The sequence below is a fragment of the Marmota marmota genome, unplaced genomic scaffold (genome assembly GCF_001458135.2).
Source record: "Marmota marmota marmota unplaced genomic scaffold, marMar, whole genome shotgun sequence".
Taxonomy (NCBI): Eukaryota; Metazoa; Chordata; class Mammalia; order Rodentia; family Sciuridae; genus Marmota; species Marmota marmota.
This window is the reverse complement of record NW_025999990.1, coordinates 3,390,604-3,418,229: the sequence shown is the minus strand read 5'-3', so window position 1 is coordinate 3,418,229 and position 27,626 is coordinate 3,390,604. Positions and strand designations below refer to the sequence as shown.

The window sequence follows — 27,626 nt, the reverse complement described above, 5'->3', positions numbered from 1 at the left end:
TATTTTTTAATTGGTGCATTATAGTTATATATAATGGTGGGATTTGTTGTTACATGTTTGTATATGCACACTGTATAACAATATAATTTGGCCAGTATAATTCTCCAGCATTTCTCCTTTCCCTCTTTCCCCACCCCTTTGTTCCCTTTCCTCTACGCTACCGATTTCCCTTCAATTTACATGATCCTTTTAAATTTTGAGATAAACTTAAGTTTGCCCAGCCTGGCCTCAAACTTGAGATGCTTCTGCCACAGTCTCCCAAGTAGTTCGGATTACAGGTCTGCACCACCATGCTCCCTGAGCTTGCTGGGTTTTAATCCTCTTGGATCATCTCTTTTAATTAGTGCTTATACTAATTGCATTTATGTTGCATGCTTAGAATATTCACGTTTAATATAATTATTGATATGATAATATTATGCCCTATTTGTGTGTGTGTGGTACTAAAGATTGAACACAGGGGTACTCTGCCTCTGAGCTATAAACTACATCCCCATCCCTTTTTATTTTGAGAGAGGGCCTCGCTAAGTTGTTGAGGCTTGTTGTAAACTTGTGCTCTCCTGCCTCAGCCTCCCAAGTCACTGGGATTACAGGTGTGTACCATGTCGCCCAACTTTTACATGTTCCATCAGTACTTTATTTTACCATTGTGTGGTCGGAGAGGGATTAAACCCAGGGCTTCTTGAGTGCTATCTAAATGGTATTTCCAGCCTCCATCTGTAGTTTTTCCTCACTTTTCTGCCTTTTGGGGGTTAGTTAAGGACTTTTATTTTAATATTTTTTAGATGTTGATAGACCTTTATTTTATTTATTTATATGTGGTGCTAAGAATCAAACCCCGTGCTTCACACATGCCAGGCAAGGGTGCTAACACTGAGTCACAGCCACAGCCCAAGTTAAGGATTTTTTATGGTTTAGTTTTATTTACACAATTGGTATATTATTTATATCTCTTTTAAAATTTTTGTTAATGGCTACCGTAGGGTTTATAATATACATCTTTGATTAATTAGGAATTGTCTTCAAGTAACATTGTACTACACCTGACATGGAATACAAGGAACTTAAGGATATATTCCCAATTTCTCCTTCTTCTCATTTATGCCATTGTTGGTACTTTCACATAAACACCCAACACATTCCTAATGTTATTGCTTTATGTAGTCATTTTTTATTCAGAGAAACTAAAAATAAATACATTTTACATGTATCTTCATCTATTCCATTTTAACACTTCATTTCTTTGTAGATCCAAGTTTTGGACTAGTAACTTATCCCCTCTGTCTGAAGAACTTCCTTTAAAATGTCTTCCAGTTCAGAGCTGAGCATGGCAGTGCATGCCTTAATCCCAGTAACTCAGAAAACAGAGGTAGGAAGATTGCAAGTTCAAGTCCAACTCAGCAACTTAGCAAGACCCTATCTCAATATTTTAAAAGTTCTGGGGATGCGCTCATTAGTAAAATAATTCAATCCTCAGTAACAAAAATAAATAAATAAATAAATAATGTTTATAAAGCCTTATCAAGCAACCATGGTCTGAAACTATGACCCAAAATAAACCTTTTATCCTTCTTTTAAAAAGGGGGGGGGGGGCTGGGGCTCAGCAATAGAGTGCTCGCCTAGCACATGTGAGGCACTGGGGTTCGATCCACAGTACCACATAAAAATAATAAATAAAATAGAGGTATAAAAAAAGGAAAAGAAACTATTAGAAAAATTTTTTTAAAAAGATCTAATCATTCAAGCATATTGACACTGTAGTGTTTTAAATTTTTGTCTGTCTGAAAAGTCTTTATTTTTCTAGAAGATTTTTTATACAGTTTTTTTTTTTTTAGTTGGACACAATACCTTTATTTTGTTTATTTATTTTTATGTGGTGCTGAGCATTGAACCCAGTGCTTCACAGGTGTGAGGCAAGTGCTCTACCACTGAGCCACAACCGAGCCCCTTATACAGGTGTTTTCTTTCAGTCCTTTAAAGACGTTATTCTGCTGTCTTATGGCTTGTATAGTTTCAAATAAGAAGTCTGTTGTGATTCTTGTCCCTCTGTACATACTATGCTTTTTTCTTTTGACTGCCTTCAAGATCCCCTGTTATGGCTGGAGATGTGGCTCTGTGGTAGAGTGTTTGCCTTGCATGCATGAGGCCTGGGTTTCAATCCCTAACACCAGTGGTACAGCAGGTAAGAGCCTCTGTTTACCACTCATTTTGGGCAGCTTCAATATATTTATGGTGGTGTGCTTTATCCTTCTTTGAGTTTCTTCTACCTGTGGTTTGGTGTTAATTTTAGAAAACTCTTGAGTATTATTTCTTCAAATGTTTCTTCTTTTCTCTCTTTCTCCTTCTAAGATCCCAGTTACACATATAGAATATCATTTGACATTACCCTGTGACTCTTGATGTTGTGTTCTGTTTTGTTTTCATCATCCTTTTAAAAAAATTTTTTATGTTAGGGTAATTTATTTTTTGGTTCAGTGATTATTTCCTTGACTGTGTCAAGCCTGCTTAATGAGTTTGTCAAAGGCATTCTTCATCTCTGTTACTGTATTTTCCATTTCTAGCATTTGTACTTGATTCTTTCTTAAAATTTTCAGCTTTCTGCAAAAATTATTCATCTAAGCTGGGCATGGTGGTACATGCCTGTAATCCCAACAATTTAGCAAGATCCTAAGCAATTTAGCAAGACCCTGTCTCAAAATGAAAAGTAAAAACGGCCAGGATGTGGCTCAGTGGTTAAGCACCCTAGGTTCAATCCCCAGTACTAAATATATATATATGTATATATGTATCTCCATCTGCTGATATATAGTATCCACTGTTTCCTCCTTTTAACATACTGGTCTGAGTTAAACACTCCAATTGCTCCAACATCTTTGTCATTTCTGAATCTAGTTCTCTTGTTTGCTTTGCCTCCTGATAGTATATTCTTTTTTCCTTTGCATCTTTGTACTGCATTACTATTTTTTGAAAGCCAGACATTTGTATAGGATAGTAAAGGTTCAGGGAAATAGCTGTATGTCTAAAAATAGCCACATATTTTCTTCTGTGAGACTTTTAATATGAGGGTTTGATTCATTTAATAATCAAACTAGGTTTGACTACTAAATGCTGCCATGATTAGCCTTGATAAGCTACAGCTTCAGTTTCCTCTGTCTTGTGTTTAGGATGGGGATTGATTTACCAGGGTTTTCTCAGTGTCTGTTTTAACCTCAATATTAAGGTTTCCCTTCGTGCTCAGTCTTAATCACAAAGTGAGCTCTGTGTCCGTGAGTCTTAGGAGTTGCTTCACCCTTGGCTGTAGGTCTGCACCCATGATGTATTTCTGCCCTTTCTCCACGGGTGGAGGCTTTTTTTCTGTTCCCTTTTCTAGCTGGCAGTGGATTTTCACCACAGCTCTAAAAGCAATAGGATTCATTGCCCTTCTCCTAGAGCTTGGAGGCTTTCGTTCTGTAGGAGAGGTGAAGAGGACCCAAAGAGAACCTTCTGCCCTTATCACAGCAGCCTTTGCTTTCTCAGGGCTATCACCCTGCCCCTTGCCTCTTCTGTGTGCACTCATTGAGGTCTTGGAGAAGTCTTGCAAATGGATGCAAAATTTCCCTTGTCTCTAGTAGTTCCCTATTGAGGCTGACCTACCATCAACCTTTGGCAATTTGCTAAAACTTCCTCTTACTAATATCTTCAGTGTCTATCCTAGGTTAAAAAAAAAAAAAAAAAAAAAAAAAAAGTTTGCTGTCTTCCTCTCTCCTTGGAGGCACCAGTCCTAGATTGTGGGTTAGTTGGTTGCCCTTCAACCTCATTTCTCTGAAGGGTTCAAGGAAAGCTGGGATTTGCAGATTGTCCAGCCTGTCATTGTTGTTGTACAAACAACAGTCCTTTCCAGCTGTATGTCTAACTAGGAAGCTGGGAAACTTTTTTGTTGTTGTTTGTTTTAATTTGCATGGCATCGAGCAGTGGGTACAGGGTGGGGGAAAGGAAATAAGAGTCACTAAGAAAATATAGTACAGAGAAAAAAATACAAATAAAAAAATAAAACTGGGCTGGAGTCATGTATGGCTCAGTGGTAGAGCGCTTGCCTGGCATGTGTGAGGCACTGGGTTTGATTCTCAGAACCATAGATAGATAGATAGATAGATAGATAGATAGATAGATAGATAGATAGATAGATGACAACAACTAAAAAATAAAAACAAAAAAGCTCTCCAAACCTGAATGCTATTCTTCTCACTTTCCCACCAGCAAAAAAGAAAAAAACCTACGCTTAGACTGTGGTTTAATGGCATTTAGCTTTGGGAGAGACCATCATCACTCCAAGAATAAATGACCTCATAGTATAATTTATACTTTTTCCCAGGCTAATTAAAAGCACTCTATTTCCAAAAAGCCCTATCTTGTTTATAAAAGAAGCTCATTTAATTGTGACTACTGAGTCTTCCCTCCTCAAACAAAAGGAAAAACCTTCTTTTCTGGAGGTTAGTATTTTAGCAATTTTAGTTAGAAGGAAGAAAACTACCTAGTCAGTCAAATTGTATCTTTTATTTTAAATTTGCTTCAATATTATGTAATGTTTAGTGTCTGTATCTGAAGAAGAAAAGTAGGGGCTTATTAAAATAACTTGGACAGGACAGTGGATATCGCTCAGTAATAGAGCACTTGACTAACATTGGTTCAATCCCTAGTATTGGGGGGGGGGAGACATTTACTGCCTACTAGGTGTAGTTTACATTCTTCGTATATGAGATTTTTCAACAAAAGACATCTTAGTAATATAATCACCCAAAGTGATAATGGGGTTATTGTTTGCTTGGTTTTCATTTTTTTCATTTTAGCAAAACAGGCTGCTTTCTAAAAAGTGAATTCAGGGTTTGCAAGTGTTTTCTTCTGTTGAATATGGCTTAATGACTGGAGGAGGCCACACCAATACTGTTGCTAGAGAAGCTTTCATTCCTCACCTCTGTGTGTCTGTGGTTCCCAGGGAAGGAAAATACAATCATGCAGCATGCTTTGGTCTTCAACCTGGCTGCCTTCTCCCTGATGGGAACCGGATGATGTCTGTGGCTGCCCTTGTGGTAAACTTCTCACAGCCAGTAGCAGGTCGCCCCTCTCTCCTGAGGCATGATGAGGTGAGGACTTACTTCCATGAATTTGGTCATGTCATGCATCAGATCTGTGCACAGGTGAGTAATTTCTTTACCAATTTCTTTTTTCTAGTCAATTAGTTGCTGTAATAATATAAACATGTGCAAGAATTTCGTAGGCCTGCAAAAACACAGTTTCCCTCTTTCACAACCTAATTTTTCTCAGAGGTTAATCCACCAATGAAAGAGCTTTGTGAATACCCACTGTGGAGAAAGAAAGACGACCATCATTAGGAAGTGTTACAAATACTGTGCTCTTTTCTTTTAAGTTTTTTCTTCTCTGTAGGAATTTGCTGTAAACCTCACAGATAAATTGTGCTATAATCTGTCCCTTCTGCTTATTAACGGTTTTTTCAGTTTGATGGCTTTTAGTCCTCTCAGGCCCCTTTACTCCTCTCCTAATAATAAGTGTTTGTAACAGCTCCCTTATTAGCCTCAAATTTGAATCATAGACAATATACTAAAACCATGCAGAGAATTTTCCAGGAAACATTTGTGTACGTGCAATGGATTAAAACTAATTTCTTTACTGCTGAAAATGAAAAGTACATTTATTTCAAAAAAGAAAAGTACATTTATCTCTAGGCCTGGGTTTCATCTCTAGCAATAATAATTATAATAATAATAAAGTATACTTATGATCAACTTTGCAATACAGTCCATTTAACTAAGCTCAAGCTATTCTGGTTAGAGCCTTCTGAACTTGCTAATGTTTAACTATTATTAACATGAAAAATCTTTGGTCAGATATTTAGCCTAATAGTTTAAATACACTGATATTAACAGAAATGGAGGGACAGTTGTCTAAATTTGGAATCTGTGTCTATAAAAATAAACTTTTTAAGATAACTTTTTTACTACAATCATTTATTTATTTATTTTTTATTTATTTATTTATTGGTACTGGAAATTGAACCCAGGGGTGCTTAACCACTGAGCCACATCCCCAGCCCTTTTTATTTTTATTTTATTGCTTAGAGCCTCAGTAAATTGCTGAGACTGGCCTTGATCTTGCAAACCTCCTGCCTTAGCCTCACCAGTTGCTGGGATTACAAGAGCATACCACCACACCCAGCTTATAATAGTTCTAAATTTACAAAAACGTTACAAAAATTGTCTATGTACTTCTTCCTGTTTCCCCTTAAACATGTTGCCTTACTGCAGTACATCTATCACAACTAAGAAGACAGTATTGTCACAGTATTCCTAATACCATGTTTTATTGGAATTTTACTAGATTTTCTCTAATAATCATTCTCTATACAGGGAGTCTTCCTAAATCATAGTACAATGTCCTCCTCATGAACACAAAAAATAATAATATTTTTGTTTTCCAACAGTTAATGCTTGGGTGTGACTATGCAGTAAAACATACTAAAGTATTGGAAGACTCATGTAAATAAACCCTGAATGGAGCAGCAACAACTATAGACAGAAGTATTTTGTGTTATCTGCATAAGTCCAAGAATGATGTTGCCTATGGTAACATGACATAATTTTCTATGACAAACACCTCCTTGGAAACTCCTAAGAAAGAAAGTAATATAACTTGGATTTACACGGTGGATCCTAGTATTTGTACTCTTGGAAATTTAAATTGTGTAAAAAATGCTTTTCAAAATGTGTACAGTGGAGGGGCTGGGATTGTGGCTCAGTGGTAGAGCGCTCACCTAGCACGTGTGAGGCACTGGGTTCGATCCTCAGCACCACATAAAAATAAATAAAATAAAGGTATTGTGCCCAACTACAGATATANATATATATATATATATATATATATATATATATATATATTTTAATGTGTACAGTAGAGTTAGTTTTGAGGCTTGCCTAGTTAACAGTTTTTTGTTTTTATGAATCACTGGCAGGGAAACTTGAATAACAAGCAGAAAATGGAATATCTTAAGTTTGTTTTGTTCTCCTGGCCTGTGTGGGATCAGCTTTGGGCATTCTGTATCCTTAGCCCACAGAACAACCCCTATGTATTGTAATAATCAAGTATTCATCATTTCCCAAATACCATCACTTCTATTTGAAATGATTTAGTTATCTCAACATCTTATCTTTATATATTAGTGCTTTCATCTTTTATTTAAAAAGCAGGGCTGAGGTATAGTACAGTGGTAGACTATGTGCTTACCACTCATCCCCAGCACCAAGCAAACAAACAACAATATTATAATTTAAATAAGTGGAAGAGAATAGGATAGAGGTCTATCCAGAAAAATAAGTCCTGATATAGCCAATTTTACCCTCTCTTTAACCCAGGAAAACTTTCAGTATAATCTAAACCTTCTTGCATAGATAATTTTAAAGTCTATTATCATGGCACTGGAGTTTCAGAAATAGTTATCATATGGAACTTCTATCAGTGTCCAGTGTGTGGCTTGACATTTCCTTTAATTCTGATAACTCCAGGTTTCATTGTCTAAAATACTTTTATGAAACATCAAAACTTCTAAATTTTAGACTCATGGTATATTAGCTAGATTAGCTAAGATCCAATTATTTATTAGTACACATATAATGGTGTGCTTTTAAAAAGATGGATCCTCCCTTTTTTGGATTTGAAGACCCTATGAAAATCTGATTTAAGCCATGAGTACCCCTTCTACAAAAATGCAGACACCCTCAAGTACCCAGAATTATACACGGTGTTCTAAAGGCTCATGGACCCCTTGATATCCAGACTATAATGACTCCAAAGTTAAGAACTCCTGACATATAACAGTCTCCTTCTGGATATTGATTATTGGCTAGAAGTTTCACAAGGAAGTAATTTGGTGTCTTAATCACATTCATTAAAATATATAGTATTCTTCAAACAGGATTTTTTATTGCTTTTGATGATTGTTCTTTTTGCAGGCATAGTTCTCTTATCTTAGTATCATATGCTTACCAGGTATTCATGGTACAGTTCTCCACAATTCTCATTATTTCTTACATTATTTTTTCCCTCTTTTGTGTGTATGGTGTGTGGGGGGATGCTGGGGATTTACCTCAGAAGTGCTCTACCACTGAGCTATACTCCCATCCATCTTTCTTTATTTATTTTTTTATTTTTAGACAGGGTCTTAGTAAGGCTAGCCTTGAACTTGCATCTTCCTGCCTTAGTCTCTCAAGTTGCTGGGATTACAGGTTGCCACTGCGACCAGCTTCTTACATTATTTTGATCCTTTGAGATACCTACTTTAATGCTGGAAAATATTTTTAACTTGATATTATGACATTATTATGTTCACTCATGTGTCAAATAGCCCAAATGTCATAATATACATCATGTTCACCAGTTTGGTGTCTTTCACTTGAAACAGTAGACTGTATTCAATTCTGGAAGTTTTGCCGAATCTCATCCATGAGCACAGTTTGTGTCATATGATGAATAGTGTTTGGTACAATCCTTTGCTTGGTCATCTCTTCATGAGATTATCTTTGAAAAATCTTTTTGTCTATTCATTCTTTTAAATGTCATGTAATATTTTAAGAACTTTTTAGTAATCTTATTTAGAGTCAATGATCACTACTTTGGTTTTTTGTAGGCACAGATCCATATATTGACAGCTTAAATAATAAGTTTAAAACCTTTTGTTCTGACAAAATGGATGGTAATGAATAAGAAAAACCATAATTTTTATGTTCAGTAATACTGCTGACATCTGATAAATGTATAGTGAATAATAAATTTGCCATATGTATTCAGTACATCAGTTTTAGGACATGGTAGTTCACCATCTGAGTTCTCCACTGTGACAGATGTAATGACCAGAAGAAATCATTTGAGTTTGTCATAGCAATATTTAAATATGTTAGCAGGAACGTCCAGTTTTCAAACATGCAGATACGCTAGTTCAATGTGTCTGCTAGCTCATTTTTCAGGAGTTGAGTTTCATTCATATTTTCTTGAGTTTACACTGCAAGGTGGGTAATTTTGAAGATAACAACCAAGAGGAGATATCACAGGTATCTGTTCCTATTTCCTGATTTTATTGTGGTTTGGGCTCTCAGTAATCACTGGCCTTTGGAACTTCTGTAGAATAGAAGAAAATGCCTTTACTAATGTCCATTGTGGTGCCTTTGTTAGGTTGTGCATTAAGAGCAGTAATGAGCATGCCTGTAATCCCAGGAATTCAGGAGGCTGAGATAGGCTGAGGAAAGAGGATTACAAGTTCAAGGTCAGCCTGGGCAATTTAGGTAGACCCTGTCTTGGAATAGAATTAAAAGGAAAAAAAAAAAAAAAGCGTTGGGGATATAGTTCAGTCATAGAGTGTTTTCCTAGCATGAATAAAGGCTGTGGGTTCAATCCCCAGTACTATGTTTTTTGAAAAACAACATAATGAGTTTTGAACTGTAAAGATAATTTTTTTAAGGAAACATTAGGCTTCTTAACTAAACATGAGAGGGACAAACCATCAGAAAAACTTGGAATTATGTGATTTGAAATAATCTATAAGCTTGATCAAAAGACTAATAGTGCATCTTGGTGGTTTTTTGTTTGTTTGTTTTAGTTGTAGTTGGACACAATACCTTTATTTTATTTATTTTTATGTGGTGCTGAGGATCGAACCCAGGGCTTCGAACATGTGAGGCGAGCTTAAGTGGTATTATTCAGAGGGGCACACTGGTGTTATGACAAGAACACTGGATTAGCCTCCCATGGTGTCGCATACCAGTAGTCCCGCTACTCTGGAGGTTGAGGCAGGAGGATCACAAGTTCAAGGTCACCTGAGCAATTTAGCAAGATCCTGTCTCAAAATAAAAAATAAAAAGGACTGGGGATGTAGCTCAGTAGTACAGTACCCAATTCTCAGTGCAAAAAAAAAAAAAAGAAGAGAAGAAAGAAAGAATACTAGATTTAAAAGCATCTGTACTTTGTGGGTCTACCTGTATAACTTTTGGCAAGTTATCTGACCACTTTGACCATCTTATTTTTCTTATTCATAAAATGGAACAACAGTGATTTTCTTATCTACTTACTTCATTTTGGGGAAAATTAAATAAATATGTGGAAAAGTACTTAGAAAAGCATAAGTATTTGAAGTATTCTCTTAAAAAAATTTATTTTGAAGTATTCTTATAATCATGCTTATGTATAATTCAATCCTTTGGGGATTAAAATTGGGGGAAAAATTTCATGAGGCAGTTCTATGAAGCAGTTCAGTGGGTGTCCAAAGAAGACCTGAGGAAGGTGATTGGAAACCGTCAGGGCTGTAGCTGTGTTTGGTTTGTCTTGATGATTACTCCCTACTTAGAAGTCTGATTCCTGAAGCAAGATCAGAAATGAGCAGTTTAGAGTATTGGGAATGGTGAAGGATTAGGATTAGATGTAGAGAAATACATTAACATTAACACTAAGGAGTAAATACTTGGAAGAAGCCAAAGACAAGCATGGTCATACCTGAACAGGCAGACTGAGAGGCCAAGAATGAAAGCCAAGAATACCGAGCATGGACTGTGTGCCAGGCAGTGTGCACAGTGCTTTGAATCCATTCATTCATTTTATCCTCTCGGTACTTTCTGAAGCAAGTACTATTATTTTCTCCATTTTCCTGTTCTTGTCATTCTCATTCTGTGCACTAGAGGCAGCACTGTTGCACATGGTCTGAATTGAGTCTCCTGTGTATATACTCCTGTTGGTTGGTCTTCTTTCTCCTTCATTATTAAATGGTATTCTAATAATAATATGCAAAGAATTGTTTTATCTAGTTTCTCACTGTGTAGATTGACATAGAAGTTGAGGTAAAGTAAGCTGCTTATCAGCAATCTTGTGGCATCTGCAGTGGCCTTACCACCCTAGGTCCAGCTCCTTCACACAGTCACAGTTTATCACTTTTTAACGTCAGACATGCTTTCTTTCAGAATCTTTTCCTCAATTTTATTTGTTATTTTATATATATACAAGCACAACATTTATGTATACATAGAATAAATGCTAATAACTAACATTAGAAACCAAAATGTGAATCTACATAATATTTATTTCTATTTGGGAATATGCTTATTTCTATTATTTGCTTATTGCATTTTCTACGTGTATTGTTTTTTAAATAATTAGAAAAGTATATTTTAGAAAAATGTTCAGTTGTTCAGTTGCCAGATGTAGTGGCACACACCTGTAATCCCAGCTACTCGGAGACTGAGGCAGGAGGATCACAAGTTCAAGGCCAGTCTCAGCAACTTAACAAGACTCTGTCTCAAAATAAAAAATTTTTAAAAATTGAAAAGGGCTGAGAATGTAGCTCAGTGGTAGAGCACTTGCCTAGCAAGAGTAAGGTTCTAGCTACTATCCCTTGGGGTAAAGCAGAATCATTGATTAACTACTGTGACTGTATTGTAGGCTAGAGTTCAAAAAAAAAGAAAAGTTACTGTATCTGGAATGTTTCGAGTTTAGCTTGAGGCCATAAAATGCAAAAATTTTAAAAATGAAAAGCATGATATTGTTAAGTAAAATGACAAAGATTAAATGTTAAGTATTCAAAGAAGACTGAGTAGTAGAGAGGTGATTTTAGGCTGGAGGCTGAGGGCAGGTCATGAGAGTAAGAGAAACTATCTGAGAGTTGTTTCAGTTTGGGAAGCATTTTTCCCATAGTTTCATTCACTTCACAAGTGTTTATTGAGCACCTCCTATTTTTTGTGTATGTGCTAGGAAAAGGTACACTCCCTAACCTTCTTAGCATTTGAATTGGAAAAAGTACTTTTATTGATTTTCATCTAAAAAGAAGCAATTTATTTTTTTCTTTTATTTATATATGACAGCGGAATGCATTACAATTCTTATTACACATATAGAGCACCATTTTTCATATCTCTGGTTGTATATAAAGTATTTTCACACCAATTCGTGTCTTCATACATGTACTTTGTTTTTTTTTTTTATACATGTACTTTGGATAATAATGATCATCACTTTCCACCATCATTTCTAACCCCATGCCCCCTTCCTTCTCCTCCAACCCTATGCTCCCTCTCCCTATCCCACTATGAATCAGCCTCCTTATATCAAAGAAAACATTTGGCATTTGGTTTTTTGGGATTGGCTAACTTCACTTAGCATTATCTTTAAAAAGGAGCAATTTAAATAAGAAGTGCTTAGTTAGGAAGGTATAACTAGTTTGGAGACAAGCCTGTGAATTTAATTTGTAGTATTCAAGATTTCTCCAAATTATCTGTTCATATATCCTTTAAATGGTGGTGGGAAACTGACTTGTTGAACAGCAGGGCTGTTGTGAAGAGTAATAATAAAGCTAAAGTGTTATTCATATCCTCTTTTTTAAAAATATTTTTTAGTTGTTGATGGACCTTTATTTATTTATTAATCTATATGTGGTGCTGAGACTTGAACCCAGTGCCTCACACATGCTAGGCAAGCGCTCTACCACTGAGCCACAACCTCAGCCCTCATAAACTCTTTATTACTACTATTACTTTCAGTGATTGCTAGATATGTATGAAGTTAAAATTGTGATTTTTGTGGGAGGAGATGGTATTGGAGATTTAACCTAGGGGCAATTTACTACTGAGCCACATTCCCAGCCCTTTTTATTTTTTATTTTGAGACAGAGTCTCACTAAGTTGCTAGGGCATTGCTAAATTGCAGAGACTGGCCTTGAACTTGCAACCTTCTGTCAGCCTCCCAAACCACTGGGATTATACGTTTGCACCAATGCACCCAACTGTAACTGATTTTTTAACCATCTATTTATGGCAAAGTCTAGTAGATAGTAGCCTTCCCCCCCGCCCCCCAGTTCTTGCTCTCTTACATTAATTTCTCCATTATGCCTGAATTTTAGGGGTAGATCAAACAGATGAGGATATGGAATGACTGCTACTAAATCAGTAGTGGATCAGACAGCCACAGTCAGTTCTTTTGAGGCCTGTCCTTTTTCCTGAACACAGTACACTTACTGATTTCAGCAGTCGCCTTTTCTTTGAGTTGGGATTTGCTATCATGAAAATAATACTTAGTTGGAGCCACTAAAAGCAACCAGTCTCTTTATTGGGACAATAACTTGCAATACTTTGGCCTTTAAATACAGTAAAAGTTCACGTGACTTTTTATTTTAGTTCAGCTTCTGTCATTTTGCTCCAGCTCTCAGTGCAGAGTATAAATTGACAGGTTAATCTGTGGCCTCAAGTCATCTGTTTAAAAGTCTGAAGTGGAATATATTTTTGGCATCTTATTGTCCATTTAAAAGATAATAAAGAAAAATCTCATGCCTAGACAATTTTCTTCCTCTTAGGAACTTCTATCCAGGGCTGGGATTGTGGCTCAATGGTAGAGTGCTTGCCAAGCACATGGAGGGGCATTGGATTGAATCCCCAGCACCACATAAAAAACTAAATAAACAAAACACAGGTTATTGTATCCATCTACAACTAAAAATATTAGGGGAAGAAAAAAAAAAAAAAAACTTCTAACCAAACAGGAATCTAAGTTTACTTTGTTTTCTAGGCTTTAATTTTGAAGGCATTTCCTGCACCAGATGTGTTCTAAAACTTGTTGAAGTATCATCTGCAAAATCATTTGTAGTTGGGTTACTTTGGGAGAGGGGTTTGTTGTTGTTTTGTTTTTTCTTTATAAATTATTCAGTTTTATCTAGGAGGTATTTTAGTATCAATAGCTATCATGACCCATAAACTATTTTCAACACCTTCAAATTGATCCTACTGAAAAGTACCTTTTTGGGGGGTGGGGTACAGGGAGGTATGGAGAATTGTACCCAGGGGAGCTTTACCACTGACCTACATCCACAGCTCTTTTTATTTTAAAACAGAATCTCACTATGTTGCTGAGGCTGCCCTCAAATTTGCAATCCTTGGGCCTCAGCCTCTCAAATCATTGGGATTACTGGAGTATGTCACCACATCCCACCTATATAAAGTAGCTGTTAAAGTTATTTAAATTATAATTTAAAAACTGGTTTTTAGCTGTTTTGACTTCAGGCCCCATCAGACTACTAGATCCCAAATCTTGCTTTCTGTGTGGACATACACAGTGTCTGACTGTGGATGTCTTTGTCTTGAGAATTTAGTTGTTTGCTACAAATTGAGCCTTTGAATTCTTTAGGTTCTTTGTCCTCCTCATTTGAAAACTATTCAGATGATGTTGCCCAAAGGGCTCAGAGAGAAACAGCATGACTGACTTTGGGGAAATTAGTAAGCAGTAGGGCTATTTTTAGCTCTTACTCCTTGCAAACATTTCCTTTTGTTCTTTAGAAGACATTGTTGATCTATTCATTCATCAGCTGTGCCCCCCCCCCCACAACACACACACATAACAACAAGACTTCAGGGTAGAATAAGCCCTCTCTACTCTGTGCAGCATAACTGTATTGATTCCTATTTTATCCAATTTTGACTCTAACTCATAAGTTACTCATTTGTTTGCATTTTTCTGGATACTGAATAGCATCCCCCCAATACACCACACAGACACACACTTTTGTTGTTATTTGGGGTTGATTTGACTGAAAAATATTCCCACAAGCAGGGTATATAAAGTTTATGGTTTTGTCATACTGTATGGTGATAACCTATGGTGTGATTTACCATTATTTGCTCTGTTAGTACCTATCTTAATAAATGTATAAAATTATGCAGTTAGTAGTGCAGAATCCCAGCTCTCAGGGTATATGCCTGGGGTATGAAGGCTGGCTTCTATGTCTCAGTCTTATGTTTGATCTTTCAGAAGTCTTCCAGTGTTCGAAAGAAGCCCACTGAAACTTCACTTTAATTCTTCATATAAGGGGGAAGTTTGATGTTAGACTTTTCTGTTTTAGATCTCTTCTAAGAGGACTTAGTCATTTTGCATATTTTAATTTAACACTTCTCTTTCCACTTTTCCCTAAGAGAGAGATGCACTGTAGCATTTGTGGTAAATATTATAGGTTATGGAGTCAAATCACCTATTTCAAAGCCTTGTTCTGCTGTTAATCTCTATGTACCTCAGTTGCCTTATCTCAAAAATGAAGATAATGGTACTGCTTCATACAGTTGTTTGGGGATTTACATCAGATAATCCATGTAAAGAGCCTAACCTAATGCCCGACTTAGTAAAGTCTCAATGCATGTTGGTTGTAATAATTATTGTATAACATCATTTTATCTGTAATATAGGGTATAATCTTAGAATACCAGAATGAGGCAAAGTACTCCATTTCTAGGGACCCTTGCCTCTGTCCCTGTAAGCATTTTTTATTGGAATGTCCTCAACAGAGGTGGCCTAGTTCCAGAGCCTAGTGAATTTAGTTTCCCTTAGCCCTCCAGTATTTGCAGCTCTTCATATCTAGAATCAGCACAATTATAATAGGAAGTCAAGCAAAACGTGTTTTTGCATAAAGAGGGGAAGGCAGAATGTGTGATGGCGTTCTGACATCTGTGCTTCTGCCCTGGGCCAAAAGCAGAATGGTTGTTTGCTGCTGATTTGGAATCCCATCTGCTGCCTTCTCAGTGCTTAGGTCCCTCTTCTTGTCCCCCCATGTAGAGCCCCAGGGATGATGAAGTCTGGGAAAGAAGGTTGAAATATAAGACATGAAAAGGAAAGTGAGATAGAGGTTCGGGAGAAGATGCGCAGAATGACAGACCCCCACTCTACCGATGACCCACTCATGGCAATGCTGTCTTTCTCTGCCAGTGACAGTTTTACAAGTGTGCTGTAGACAGTGTGAAGGACACGCTAGCCTGAAAAAATAAATAAAAACAAAGGGGGGGGGGGGCTAGCCTGTTCCAGTACAGCTCCATCTTTGTGCTTGAGAGCTTTTCTGACCTCTGATTCAAGTATTTATTAAACTAAGCTTTTTAAAACTCTTTTAAACATTTTTATTTTTAAGCTCTTAGCCCAGGCCTTATATTTTTACAATGGGTACTTTGACTTTTGAATATATTCTTTCTGTTTTCTTAACAGCATTTAACTCACCCCACTGCCAACTAATTTACATACTATCTCCCACTGAAGTAACTTCTTATTTTGAGGTATCATCTTCTGCCCATCCTGAGAGGTCCCAGTCAGGCTGTCCACAACATGATTATCTTAGAACCACTGATTTCAAGGGTAGGACACAAAGCATCACACACACACACACACATACACACACACACACACACACACACACACACAGTGTCACTCGAGAATGTTGTAACTTAACTCTTTAATGACTTAAGCTTGAGTTAGCTAACAGTAGAGTGATAAGTTCCCCAGAAAGGCATGTATTGAGTAAACACAAGTAAGCAACTTATGTTTACACAAGGAGCTAAGGAGATTACTTGTCTTATGATGTCTTTATTTTTAATGGAAAATTCTTTGAAACTATATTTTTATTTTCAAAATTTAACGTTTGCTTTTAACTTAGACCTATTTTTTTTTTTCCTGCTTAGGATTTCCTAGTGATTGTTCCAAGTTTGTCTATAGTTCAAACGAATGGAATAATACTTTAATATGGAGTATTCAGAGGCTGTTTTTCATGTTGTTTGGCTACTGTATTTTTACGTCAGTTTGAGGTTATTTCAACACTTCATTCACAAACACACTTGGCTCTGATTTTGCCTTAAGTTTTAGTGTTCCTTAATTATAATTCATTGCATATGTAGTTTTTATGCTAGGCTTTAAAAAGTACCTCTGTTTGCATTCTAGACTGAGTTTGCACGATTTAGTGGAACAAATGTGGAAACTGACTTTGTAGAGGTACCATCACAAATGCTTGAAAATTGGGTGTGGGACATTGATTCCCTCCGAAGATTGTCAAAACATTATAAAGACGGAAGCCCTATTACAGATGATCTGCTTGAAAAGCTTGTTGCTTCTAGACTGGTCAACACAGGTATGAGTTGTTATTTTAGAAAAGGAAAATAAATGAGAATAGCTTAATGTAGAATTCTTGGCCTCTTCTTCTGTAGGACTTATGTTCCCTTTTATATTGATGGTATCCTGAGGGTGCTAATATGCAGAGAGAGAACTCTAAATATATTGGAAGAGGAAATCATGGGATTATCTGGGGTGGGGGAAACAATCTCCTTTTAAATCTTAAATTCATTAAGATATCTTGGTCCATTTGATGATATGTACTACTGGAATCAGTGTTTGAAATCTCAGATCTTGTAATGTTAGAACACATAGTTCTCTCTTTTCCAAAATATGGTTAAACATTCTTACATCTAGGTCTTCTGACCCTCCGCCAAATTGTTTTGAGCAAAGTTGATCAGTCCCTCCATACCAATACATCGCTGGACGCCGCAAGCATATATGCCAAATATTGCACAGAAATTCTAGGTGTTGCAGCTACTCCAGGTATGTAAATCCTGTAACTTGAGTTTATTTTGCTTGTGAAGGAAGTGTAGGGCATACTCCTCACACTGCAGGGGAGGTGAAGTTATTCAAAAAAAGCTAAATTTATTTATTTCTATAATAATCAGGCCATGACTTTCAGATGAGCATACTGTGTCCCTGTGAGTTACCCTGTCCAGATGTGCTCAAAGGAAAGGTGGCTCCAGATTCACAGCATTTTAGTGTAATCAGGCATGAGCAATTGGCCTCCACCCAGGATCTGAGAGAGCCATTCGCATTTGGCAGCACCGGTCTGGCTTCTCCTTCCCTGTATGTACCCTGACTTCCCTCTGATTTTCAGTAAGAAATTGGCAGAGGGGTGTTTTTAGAGAGAAACTTGAATTTCTGCTTTGTTTCTGATTCTGAGTTCAATTAAGGCACTGGACTCACTGATAGTTTCTAACGTGAAACATGGGATTTGTTAGAGGATATGTGAGTTTGTGTGTCTATGTGTCTGTGTGTTGGTTTTGTTTTTGTGGTGCTGGGGATTGAACCCAGGGCCTCATGCATGCTAGGTGAGTACCTAGTCCCTACGTGTTTATGTTTTAAGCCAGTATATAGATGTACTTTGATATGTAGTAAGATGACTTTTTTTCACCTAGGAAATTGTTACTAAAATGAATCAGCCACATTTATGGAGATAATAAAGATAAGAACAGTCATTTGAGTCATTCTAGCCTCCTCACTTCCTGTGGTGATCTGTTTAGAGTAAACCATAGAGCAACTTTGTGCCTCCAGACACTTTAACAAAATCCTTCTTAAAGTAGTCCTTAAGATAGACTGACTCGGTAAAGCTTTTTTCACTTTATAAGAGTTCTTTTTCAGACAACTTAAAACAAGTACCATTTTATTCTGAGACATTTTAGACATTAAAAGGTATGGCAACCGGGTGCCTGTAATCCCAGCAGTTAAGGAGGTTGAGGTAGGAGGATCATGAATTTAAAGCCAGACTCAGCAAAAAGCAAGGCACTAAGCAACTCAGTGAGACCCTGTCTCTAAATAAAATACAAAAAAGGGCTGGGGAGGTTGCTCAGAGGTCCAATGGCCCTTAGTTCAATTCCCAATACCCCCCCCCAAAAAAAAAAAAAAAAAAGGTGTGGCAAAGGGCCACAGGTATAGGTCAGTGAATAGAGAGCTTATTGCTTGCGTGTGCAAGGCCCTGGGTTCCATCCCCCCACCACACACACACACACACACACACACACACAAATGTAAAAAGTAGCATTAACATTAGAGTATTTTTAAGACACATAGGTTTCTATATCTAAGGAATAAGAAAGGGTTGAGCAAGAGGTGGGTGTGGACAAAGCCCCTGAAACTATTGTTAGGCATTCCAGAGCTTGGGTGAAACCAGCTCTAAGGTTGATCCATTGATAGGAGAGAAGTTTGTAAACATCTTGGCCAAGGGCACACTTAAACCCAGGAGTACTAGAGGTGAGATCTTATCATTCACTCTCTCCTCCCACAGCTGGACTCCCCAAAGGGAAACTTGAGCTGGCTGAAACCTGGTAATTAACCCTTTTATCACATTGATTGAAATGTATCTTCTTTTTTTAAAGGCACAAATATGCCAGCTACTTTTGGACATTTGGCTGGGGGATATGATGGCCAATATTATGGATATCTCTGGAGTGAAGTGTTTTCCATGGACATGTTTTACAGCTGTTTTAAAAAAGAAGGGATAATGAATCCAGAGGTATTGTGTTTTTCTTTTTCCTTTTGTAATTTTTTAGTTGCCCTTGCCTCTTTAAATTCTAGTACAAAATGTTTATGACATCTAGACTTTACAGCAAGAGGTATGGTAACAGCTTTTAACTTTAAGGTCTTGCATCTTCCCAAATCATCATACATCATTAAGTTACAGTGTACAAGTGATTAACTCTAATTCTATAGGTTTAAAAAAAAAACCTACTGCATTTTCTTGCTTATTAACATTCCAATATATTGCATAATTAAAAACTCAAAGCCTTGTTTATGCATCTGAGAATTTATAGCTGCTAGTTTTGACATGTGCTTTACAGTATTTTTGTTTTATAGAAGGTTGGGAAAGAAAGGTAAACTTCTTGGTGATGTAAATGGTCTCCCTTTGTTTTGATATTCTTTACAAACTTTCTTTGTACATTTTCTGTGGGAGGCACCCTTTTTCGGTGGCTGGCGTACTCCACCTACTACACAGTTTGTGACCTAAATGCCTTTAGGTAACTGAAGCTGCTTCATTAGCCTGAGCTGTTCCATCCTATGCTTAGTGAGTTGACTGCCAGGTGGCTGCCAGCCAAACCTTCCTGTGTTACAGCCCCCTGGCCTCATGCTTACTGAAGACTCAGCTGTCAGATTATTTCTAAGGCTGAAATATTTTCCAGTATGTTTTTAAATTCTGTTTATTCATAAATCAGAAGAACAAACTCAAAATCAGACTCTCTGTATTTCAATTAACTGATTTGTGCTCTGATCTCTTTTGTTTCTGAATTGCAAAGTACCTCTCTCTCTCTCTCTCTCTCTCTCTCTCTCTCTCACACACACACACACACACACACACACACACACACACACACATATTAAATACATTGGTGTAATTTAGATCACTATTCCCTCAGTGCTTTTTCTCCTAAAGGAAAAAAAAAAACCTGTATGGAACCCACATCCTATATACTCACTATTCTTTCCAAGCACTTTACCTCCCATTCCACCCCACCAGTCTGATAGATCCCTTTAAGTCTCCTTCCATTAAGTAGCCAGTCCATTTACAAAGGTCAGTTTCTAACTGTTGTTCTCAGGCATTCTCACTTCTGCATGATCATCAGCCAGTACCTAGCCTTTCATTAATCTGCATCTCATGAAAAGATGGTGCCTTTGGAATTCAGCATCCTAGAAGATTGTATGACTTCATTAACCTGCACTACTACAAAAGTTATACTCTCCGATCTGAACTGATCACTCAGTGATTTTCTGTGGTCCTACTCCTTTCCACCTCAGTAATTTCCTCCAAGTCCCCATCAGCTTACTTCTCTGTCAATAGAGGAGATCCTCTGTATTAAGAAAGTTGGGCTGGGGTAAAACTCAGTGGTAGAGCACTTGTATAGCATTTGTGAGGCCCTCAGTTTGTTAGGCCAGCACTGATTTAAAAAAAAAGAGAAGAAAAGAAAATTAAGATCATTGAAAGTGAATACCTTAGTCTTTCTTTCTTTTTACAGGCTGAGTGTCCCTTATCGAAAATGCTTGGCATCAGAAGTGTTTCAGTTTTGAAGTTTTTCCAAATTTGGGATATTTGCATAGACTTTAGTGATGGAACATCCCTAATTTGAAAATCTGAAATTCAAAATGCTCCTCAATCCAAAACTTCAAAAGTCATGTCATCACTCAAGAAGTTTTGGATGTGGGAGCATTTTGGATTAAGGATTTCTAGGTTAGGGAAACTCATCCTATACTTCAAAAATACTTATCTCCCTCCTCCTGTCTTAACTCCAAGCCTTACTGGTTTGTCATCTTGGGGAAAAAACTTGTTGCCAACTCTGGTCACTTCAGTCAGTGCTACTGTTCCATTGTTCTTTTTACAGCCTAATTTCTTGATGTGAGAAACAATCTTTGAAGACCTCAGTTTCCTGGCTTTACCCCCACCACCTGAACTGGAAAGTTACCTGCCTTCCCACCAACTACAAGGGCCTCAGCCCCTTTTTCCTTGCCCCCTGCTTCTGGTTATCCCTCTTTGCTCACAGCTCTTAGTAATGCAGTCAACCCCTGCCTCACCTCCCAGTACTCCCTGTGTCACACAGCTTTGTGCTCCCATGGCACATTTGTTTATTCTGTTTACACCTAAAGCATTGCCTTCTTTGTCTTTACCTTTCAAAATTCCTACCATTGTTAAAAGCTCCACTCCAAAAATCACTCATTTATGAAATCTTCCAGATCATCTAAACCAAAAACCAAAAGTGATTTTTCCATCCTCATAACATGAGAGTAGCTTTGGCATAGAGGAAGGGTTTCAAATACTAAATATTAAACATTCTTAAATATTTAATATTAACTATTACATAGATTGAAATTTTTAATTTTAAAATATGATTAGAGATGGGTGCAGCAGTGCAGGCAGGTAATCCCAGTGGTTCGAGAGGCTGAGGCAGGAAGAGGATCATAAGTTCAAAGCTAGCCTCAACAACTTAGGAAGACCCTGTGTCAAAATAAAATATAAAAAGGGTTAGGGAGACTGGGGGTTGTGGCTGAGTAGAGTGCTTGCCTACCATTCATGAAGCACTAGGTTCAATCCTCAGCATCACATAAAAATAAAATAAAGGTATTATGTCTACTTACAACTAAAAAGTAAACATTTTTTTAAAAAGGGGTAGGGATGTGGCTCAGTGGTTAAGCACCCCTGGGTTCAATCCCTGGTACCAAAAATAAATAAATAAATAAAATATTATTAGAAAAAAGTACATCAGCTGGGCGTGGTAGCTCATGCATGTAATCACAGCAACTCAGGAGGCTGAGGCAAGAAAATTACAAGTTCAAGGCCAGCCTCAGCAACTTAGTAAGATCCTGTCTCAAAAGAAAAAAATTAAAAGGGCTTGGGGATGTAGCTCAGTAGTAAAGGTCTCCTGGGTTCAGTCCCCAGTTCTAAAAAAGAAAGAAAGAAAAAGAAAAATGCTTATCAAAATGTTGGCAGTAGCTATCTTTGGGTGGTAAGTTTATCAGCAATTGTTAACTTTTTTTCAATACTTTTTAATGGAACATTTTCTCAGTTTTACGTTGTGCCTAGTTGTTTTAGAAATTGAAAACTAAATAGCCACACATGGTAGCACACACATGTAATCTTAGGGACTCAGGAGAGTGAAGCAGCAGAATTACAAGTTCCTGGCAAGCCTCAGTAACTTTGCAAGACCCTACCTCAAAAGAAAAAATAAAAAGGGCTGGGAGTGTAGCTCAATGGTAGAGCACCTCTGAGTTTAATCTCCAATACCAGAAAAAAAAGGAAACTTTTATGGTGTAAAGTAATGCTCAGTTGGTCTGAAGTCATAGAAATTAGAGCAATCATAGTACATTATGCCGATTTTCTTGTCTCAGGGTCTCACCCTCCCTAATGAGTATTTGGATCATTTTGGAAAGATAGCAGGGTCCCCTTCAAGGAGTTAGTCAGTGCTATTAGGGCTAGTAGAAATCATTGGTTACACAATACAGAAGTGTATCTGCAGGCCTTCTCTTTTCGTTTTGTTTGGCTTTTGAACTGGGGATTGAATCCAGAGGTGTTTTAGTCCTTTTTATTTTTTTATTTTGAGACAGGGTCTCAGCAGTTGCTGAAGCTAACTTTGAACTTGGGACCCATTACCTCAGACTCCAGAGTCACTGGGATTACAAGTATGCACCACTGCACCCAGCTGCAGGCCTGCTCTTATAACCTCTTGCTATTCTGTAGACAGATGCCAGGATCTGCTCTGAGAACTGTTTCCAATCCTATCAAGCTAATCATTGAGAAAACACTAACAGGAGGATCAAATAGAAACCCACAACATTCTGAATACCAAATGGTAGCTGTAGAATATTTTATGGTACAGTTGTTTTTATTCTGCTTTGAAGGCCTGAATCAGAGTATTATAACTGGCCACTTATCTATCATAGCCTAACAATTATCTGTGTTTTTATCTGTAGTTTTTACATAATTCTTAATTATATGTAGCTATCACATTTTAACTGGTTAATTTACTAAATATTACCTAAAGTAATGGAGAAGTTGTCTCATTATCAAATATAACTTTTACTTCCTCAACTGTTCTCTTAAATAACTGTGGAAGAACTATTTGTGATTAACACTTTTCCAGCAAGCACTTGACACTGTGTAAGGATATCTTTTTTTAGTTGTTGTTGGAACTTTATTTATTTATATGTGGTGCTGAGAATCAAACCCAGTGCCTCACACATGCTAGGCAAGAGCTCTACCACTGATCTACAACCTCAGCCCTTCAAGGATATCTTTAAGGTCACCAAATATAATTTCAAAATTCAGCAGCTAATCACAGGGTTGAAAAAAATGGGGGTGCATTTTAACTAGGGCCATTTCTTTTTATAAGGCAACTTCATTGTGGGAAAATTTCCTAAGAGGTATAATAGACATTGCGGATTCAAAGGCAATTTTATTGTTGAGCCAGAATTTTCTTCCTACTCTTTTGCATTTAGAGAAATTGCTAAGCTTTGTTCCTTCCATCAGTGAAGGGAAGTATAACCAAGTGTCACTTCAGAAAGACCAAGATAGTTAGGTGGAACTATTATATTTTAGTCTGCAACATCAAAAGAAAGTACCTAGATCTTACATGCAATAACATATCCAGAAACCTGAAGAATTTTAGTTAAACATGGAAAAATTGCCTGCAGAGAATGTATATTATCAAGCTAAGTGTGCCAGTCCTTTTCAAACAGAATCCTAGGCCCACTTCCTGCTATAATGTGTCACCAAGAAAGAATATGGCACTTTCTCTCTCTTGGAGATTCTTAAAAGTCTGCCATCCAAATTTTATGTCTGCTTCTGCTCTTCTGATTTATCACCCAACAGCTCACTTTTGTCTTTTACCTTACCTTTTTCTAACAGCCTTGGGTTTTGCCTGATTTAAGGAACAAAAGAAGATGGGATTGGTTTCTTCTTGAATATTTTCTTTTTTTTTTTTTTCTTTTGGTACCAGGGACCTAACCCCAGGGGGCTTATCCACTGAGCCACATCCCCAGCACTCTTTTGCATTTTATTTTGAGACAGGGTCTCACTAAGTTTCTGAGGGCCTCACTACATGCTGAGGCTGGCCTCGAATTTGTGATCTCTGCCTCAGTCTCCGAGTTGCTGGGATTACAGGTGTGCAACCACCACACCTGGCTCTTCTTCTTTAATATTTTAAAGGCCTGACCTGCTCCATCTAAAATTAACCCCCTGTTTTTCTTCTTTGTGTGCTTACAGCTCTTCCTTGTATTTCTCTTCAAGCCCTTATAATCTGGCTTGTTAATTATGTATTTCTTTATATCTCCTTTAGTCAGAAGATCCTTATAAAAGGAACTATTTTATTAAACTTTGTTTCCCCTCCTCTCTTCCGAACTGTGTAATTTGATTATGAGTTTCACACATGTGTACCTCTTTGAGCATAAGTAGTGGTTGCCGCCACTCTGCCCCTGCCCCTCGAGCCTAATGTGTGATTCTACCCAGGCTACTTTTTTTTCCTAATCTCTCCCCACCATAAATAAAAGTTTGTCCTCCTAAGGGATTCTGTTTAAGGTTTCCTGAAGGCCTTCTCTACTCAGACAATTCCTACTGCTATTTTTGTTTCAATGTCCCTGACTACTGGTCTTCCATCCTCTCCCTCCTTTGTTGTCATCAAAGGTTGGGGGGTTTTTTGTTTTGTTTTGTTCCATTTTATTTTCATTTTTATTTTTTTCCACCCGCCATCTCCTCACTCTCATAGAAAACAAAGAGTGTGCTGCAGGCCATGGAAGGAAAGGTTTCAAAGTCCAGCTTTAAAGCAGGCCGCTGAGCTTGTTAGGTGCATGGTCATCATCCCCTGTTGGCCGGGTGCTCTCTGCCCGCATGACTGTTACTCAATGTTAGAAGGAGATGTCTCTGGCCCTGCTTCCCAGAGTTGGAAGGTTGAAAGGCCATGGGAGCTTGTATGTGCTGCCTCAGAGATGCCAGAGGTAGCAGGGGACCCAAGCTGTTCCCCCTTTATGTTTTCATTACTAATAAATTATAAGCATCCTTCATTTGGATAATTATGATTGCTACTAAAGTATTACCTCAAAAGGTTCATATTCTTGGGTAAAATGAGTGCCTTGTCTCTCCTCCTTAATATTCTTGTTGAATTATGCATTCTGTTTCTTGCTAATAGTAGAAGTGAAATCTCTTGTGCTTCTCTCTAGCTTTATTAGGAGACAGAACTAATTTTAAAGAAATGTCAAACCATGAATGCATTTATTTCCCTGAACTGTTGATGAGTAACTGCACTCTGGGGCAATGAGAGAAGAAAGGAAATGAGAGGAGGGATAAAATTTATCGAATGCCAGGTCCATATCCAGGGAATAGGCAAAGTGCTGAAATCGTCTAATCTCTGGAAACAGTGAGATAGACCTTTTCCCATTTTACAGGTAAGACACCAAGGCCCAAAATTACATAGCTGAGGGATGGAGCCAAGATTCAAAAACCTGGGCCTGATTCCAGAATTCCTGGTTTTGCTTTAGAAATCATCAGTGTTACATTCCATTTCTAGAAAACAAAATGAACTAGGTCTTGTATTCTTTGAAACAGAAAAAGAAATCATCAGTGTTAGAGAAGACTTGCACAGGTGCCAGGGATCTGTGCTAACCTTCCAGGATTCAGAACTACAGAGCTGTTTTTCTTCTTGCCACTGTCTCCCTTTTCCCTTTCTCTCTCCCTCTTTCCCTTCTCCTCTCCTTCATTTCCCATGTTCTCTCCCCACTTTTCCTTGCCATTGCTCAGCACCCTCCTTTCTTGCACTCCCTTTCTCTGACAGTCTCTTCTTTTCCTGCCTACCTCTCCCCCACTGTTCCCCACGACCCATCACCATTGTGTTGTTTTGTCCTACCCTCTCCCCCTAAAAAAAATAAAAATAAAAATAAAAGCTGCAGAGGTGACACTAAACTTCCTTCACAGGAGAGCTAACAGGGGTTCTTACCACGTGCAGATCCTTCTGGAGGATGTTTGTGACATGAAAAATGTTAGTGTTTCAGAGCTTCCTGTCCTGCTTTCCTTGCAGTCTGGTTTCTTTATTGGGTGAACAAAGTTGAACAACTGAGGGCAAAGCCTCCTTTCACCTGTGGCAGATGTCTCCCAGACCACATTCTCTTACCCAAGGAGCCTGGCACCTTCCTAAGACAAAAATTCACTTAACTACTTTTTTTTTTTTTTTTTAACAAAAGCAAGAGCCTGTTACCAAAATGACTCTTAAACTCTTCTCAAAACTTCATTGCAAAGGAAATGAAACTATTAAAAGCCTATTGCACTGTAATTCAGGAAATTGAATCAACTTGTTTGGAGCCATAAGCAGAGGAAGACTTGAGCTGTACTGAGCCACATATTATGAGACTAAACAGTGCCCTGGTCTGAAATGATTCCGCCATGCAGAGGAGTCATGAGCTGTCTCAGCACAATCATGCATCTCTTCAAACGCTTGCTTTCCTTTGCTACCTAAAATTTCAGTTTTCTACACAGAAAGAACACTTTGTGAGATATTAGCACTTTGGGTGATTTTTTAATCATTTATTTAGATTTTCATTACTCTTCCTGTAGTATTTGTAGAGTGAAATATCTCTTTAATAAATAAAGGATATGTAACATCCAGATTTTGAGGGGACCAGGGATAGCTCAGTGGTAGAGAGCTCATCTGGCTGCATGAGGGTTAGGGTTAGAGCCCTAGCACTACCCCACCCCATCACCACCAAAAATACACACTCCAAAAAATGTGTGTCTTGAGCATGAAGAATTTCATATATAGGTGTATTTATTCAAATAAATATTAATTATTAAAGCAGGGCAATGGGTACATGAGGGTTCATTAATGTTGTTGTGCCTACTACTGATATATATTTTTTTCTTAATAAAGGGTACAAAAATAAAAATTTTTATAATTGTGCAGATAAAATTAACTCACATTTTCTCTGTTCTTTCTGTACTGCTCCTCTCTGATAGTACCTATTTAAAACACTAGTCAAATTGAACACATTTAGGACTGAAAAAAAAAAGGCAGGAAGTAAAGTGCAGTTGAACTTAAAAGCTCCATTATGCTGCTCCTCAGAATAATAAAGTGTCTGACAAAATAGCCACAATCACACTTAAGATTCTAGACTGCTGTTGAAATAGTAAATACTGCTTTGGACCACGCAAGAAAAGCACATCGTTTTTGTTTTTGTTTTCCTAAAGCAAACTAAATCTAACTCCAGCGCCTCATCCCCAGAGTTTTCAGTAAGTGCCATATCACTGTTTATAAATACTCTCTTTTTAAGAAAATCTATCCAAAACTTGTAATTGAGGCAACAAGTTTGCCATGTGCCTTTCTATATTCTGTATTGGAACATGTATAAGATCTCCTAAAAATCTTTGTGCTCCAGGCCCTAGACAGTATGATAGCCACAAGTGGCTATTGAGCCCTTGATATGAGGCTGGTACAACTGAAGAACTGAATTGAATTTATATATATATA

At 37.5% G+C, this 27,626-nt stretch overlaps 1 protein-coding gene across 4 annotated transcripts in view; it reads left to right on the top strand.

Annotated features, from left to right (window-relative positions):
- Nln (neurolysin) overlaps positions 1-27,626 on the top strand; it is a 100,789-nt gene that overhangs the window by 68,302 nt on the left and 4,861 nt on the right. For 2 of the 4 annotated variants that reach the window (XM_015482296.2, XM_048806096.1), the window contains exons 9-12: positions 4,973-5,174; positions 16,762-16,948; positions 17,287-17,415; positions 19,011-19,147. In XM_015482296.2, coding sequence (XP_015337782.1) covers positions 4,973-5,174; positions 16,762-16,948; positions 17,287-17,415; positions 19,011-19,147 — 655 coding nt within the window. The remainder of the gene's footprint in view (positions 1-4,972; positions 5,175-16,761; positions 16,949-17,286; positions 17,416-19,010; positions 19,148-27,626) is intronic. The other 2 variants (XM_048806095.1, XM_048806097.1) reach the window with 2 other exon arrangements.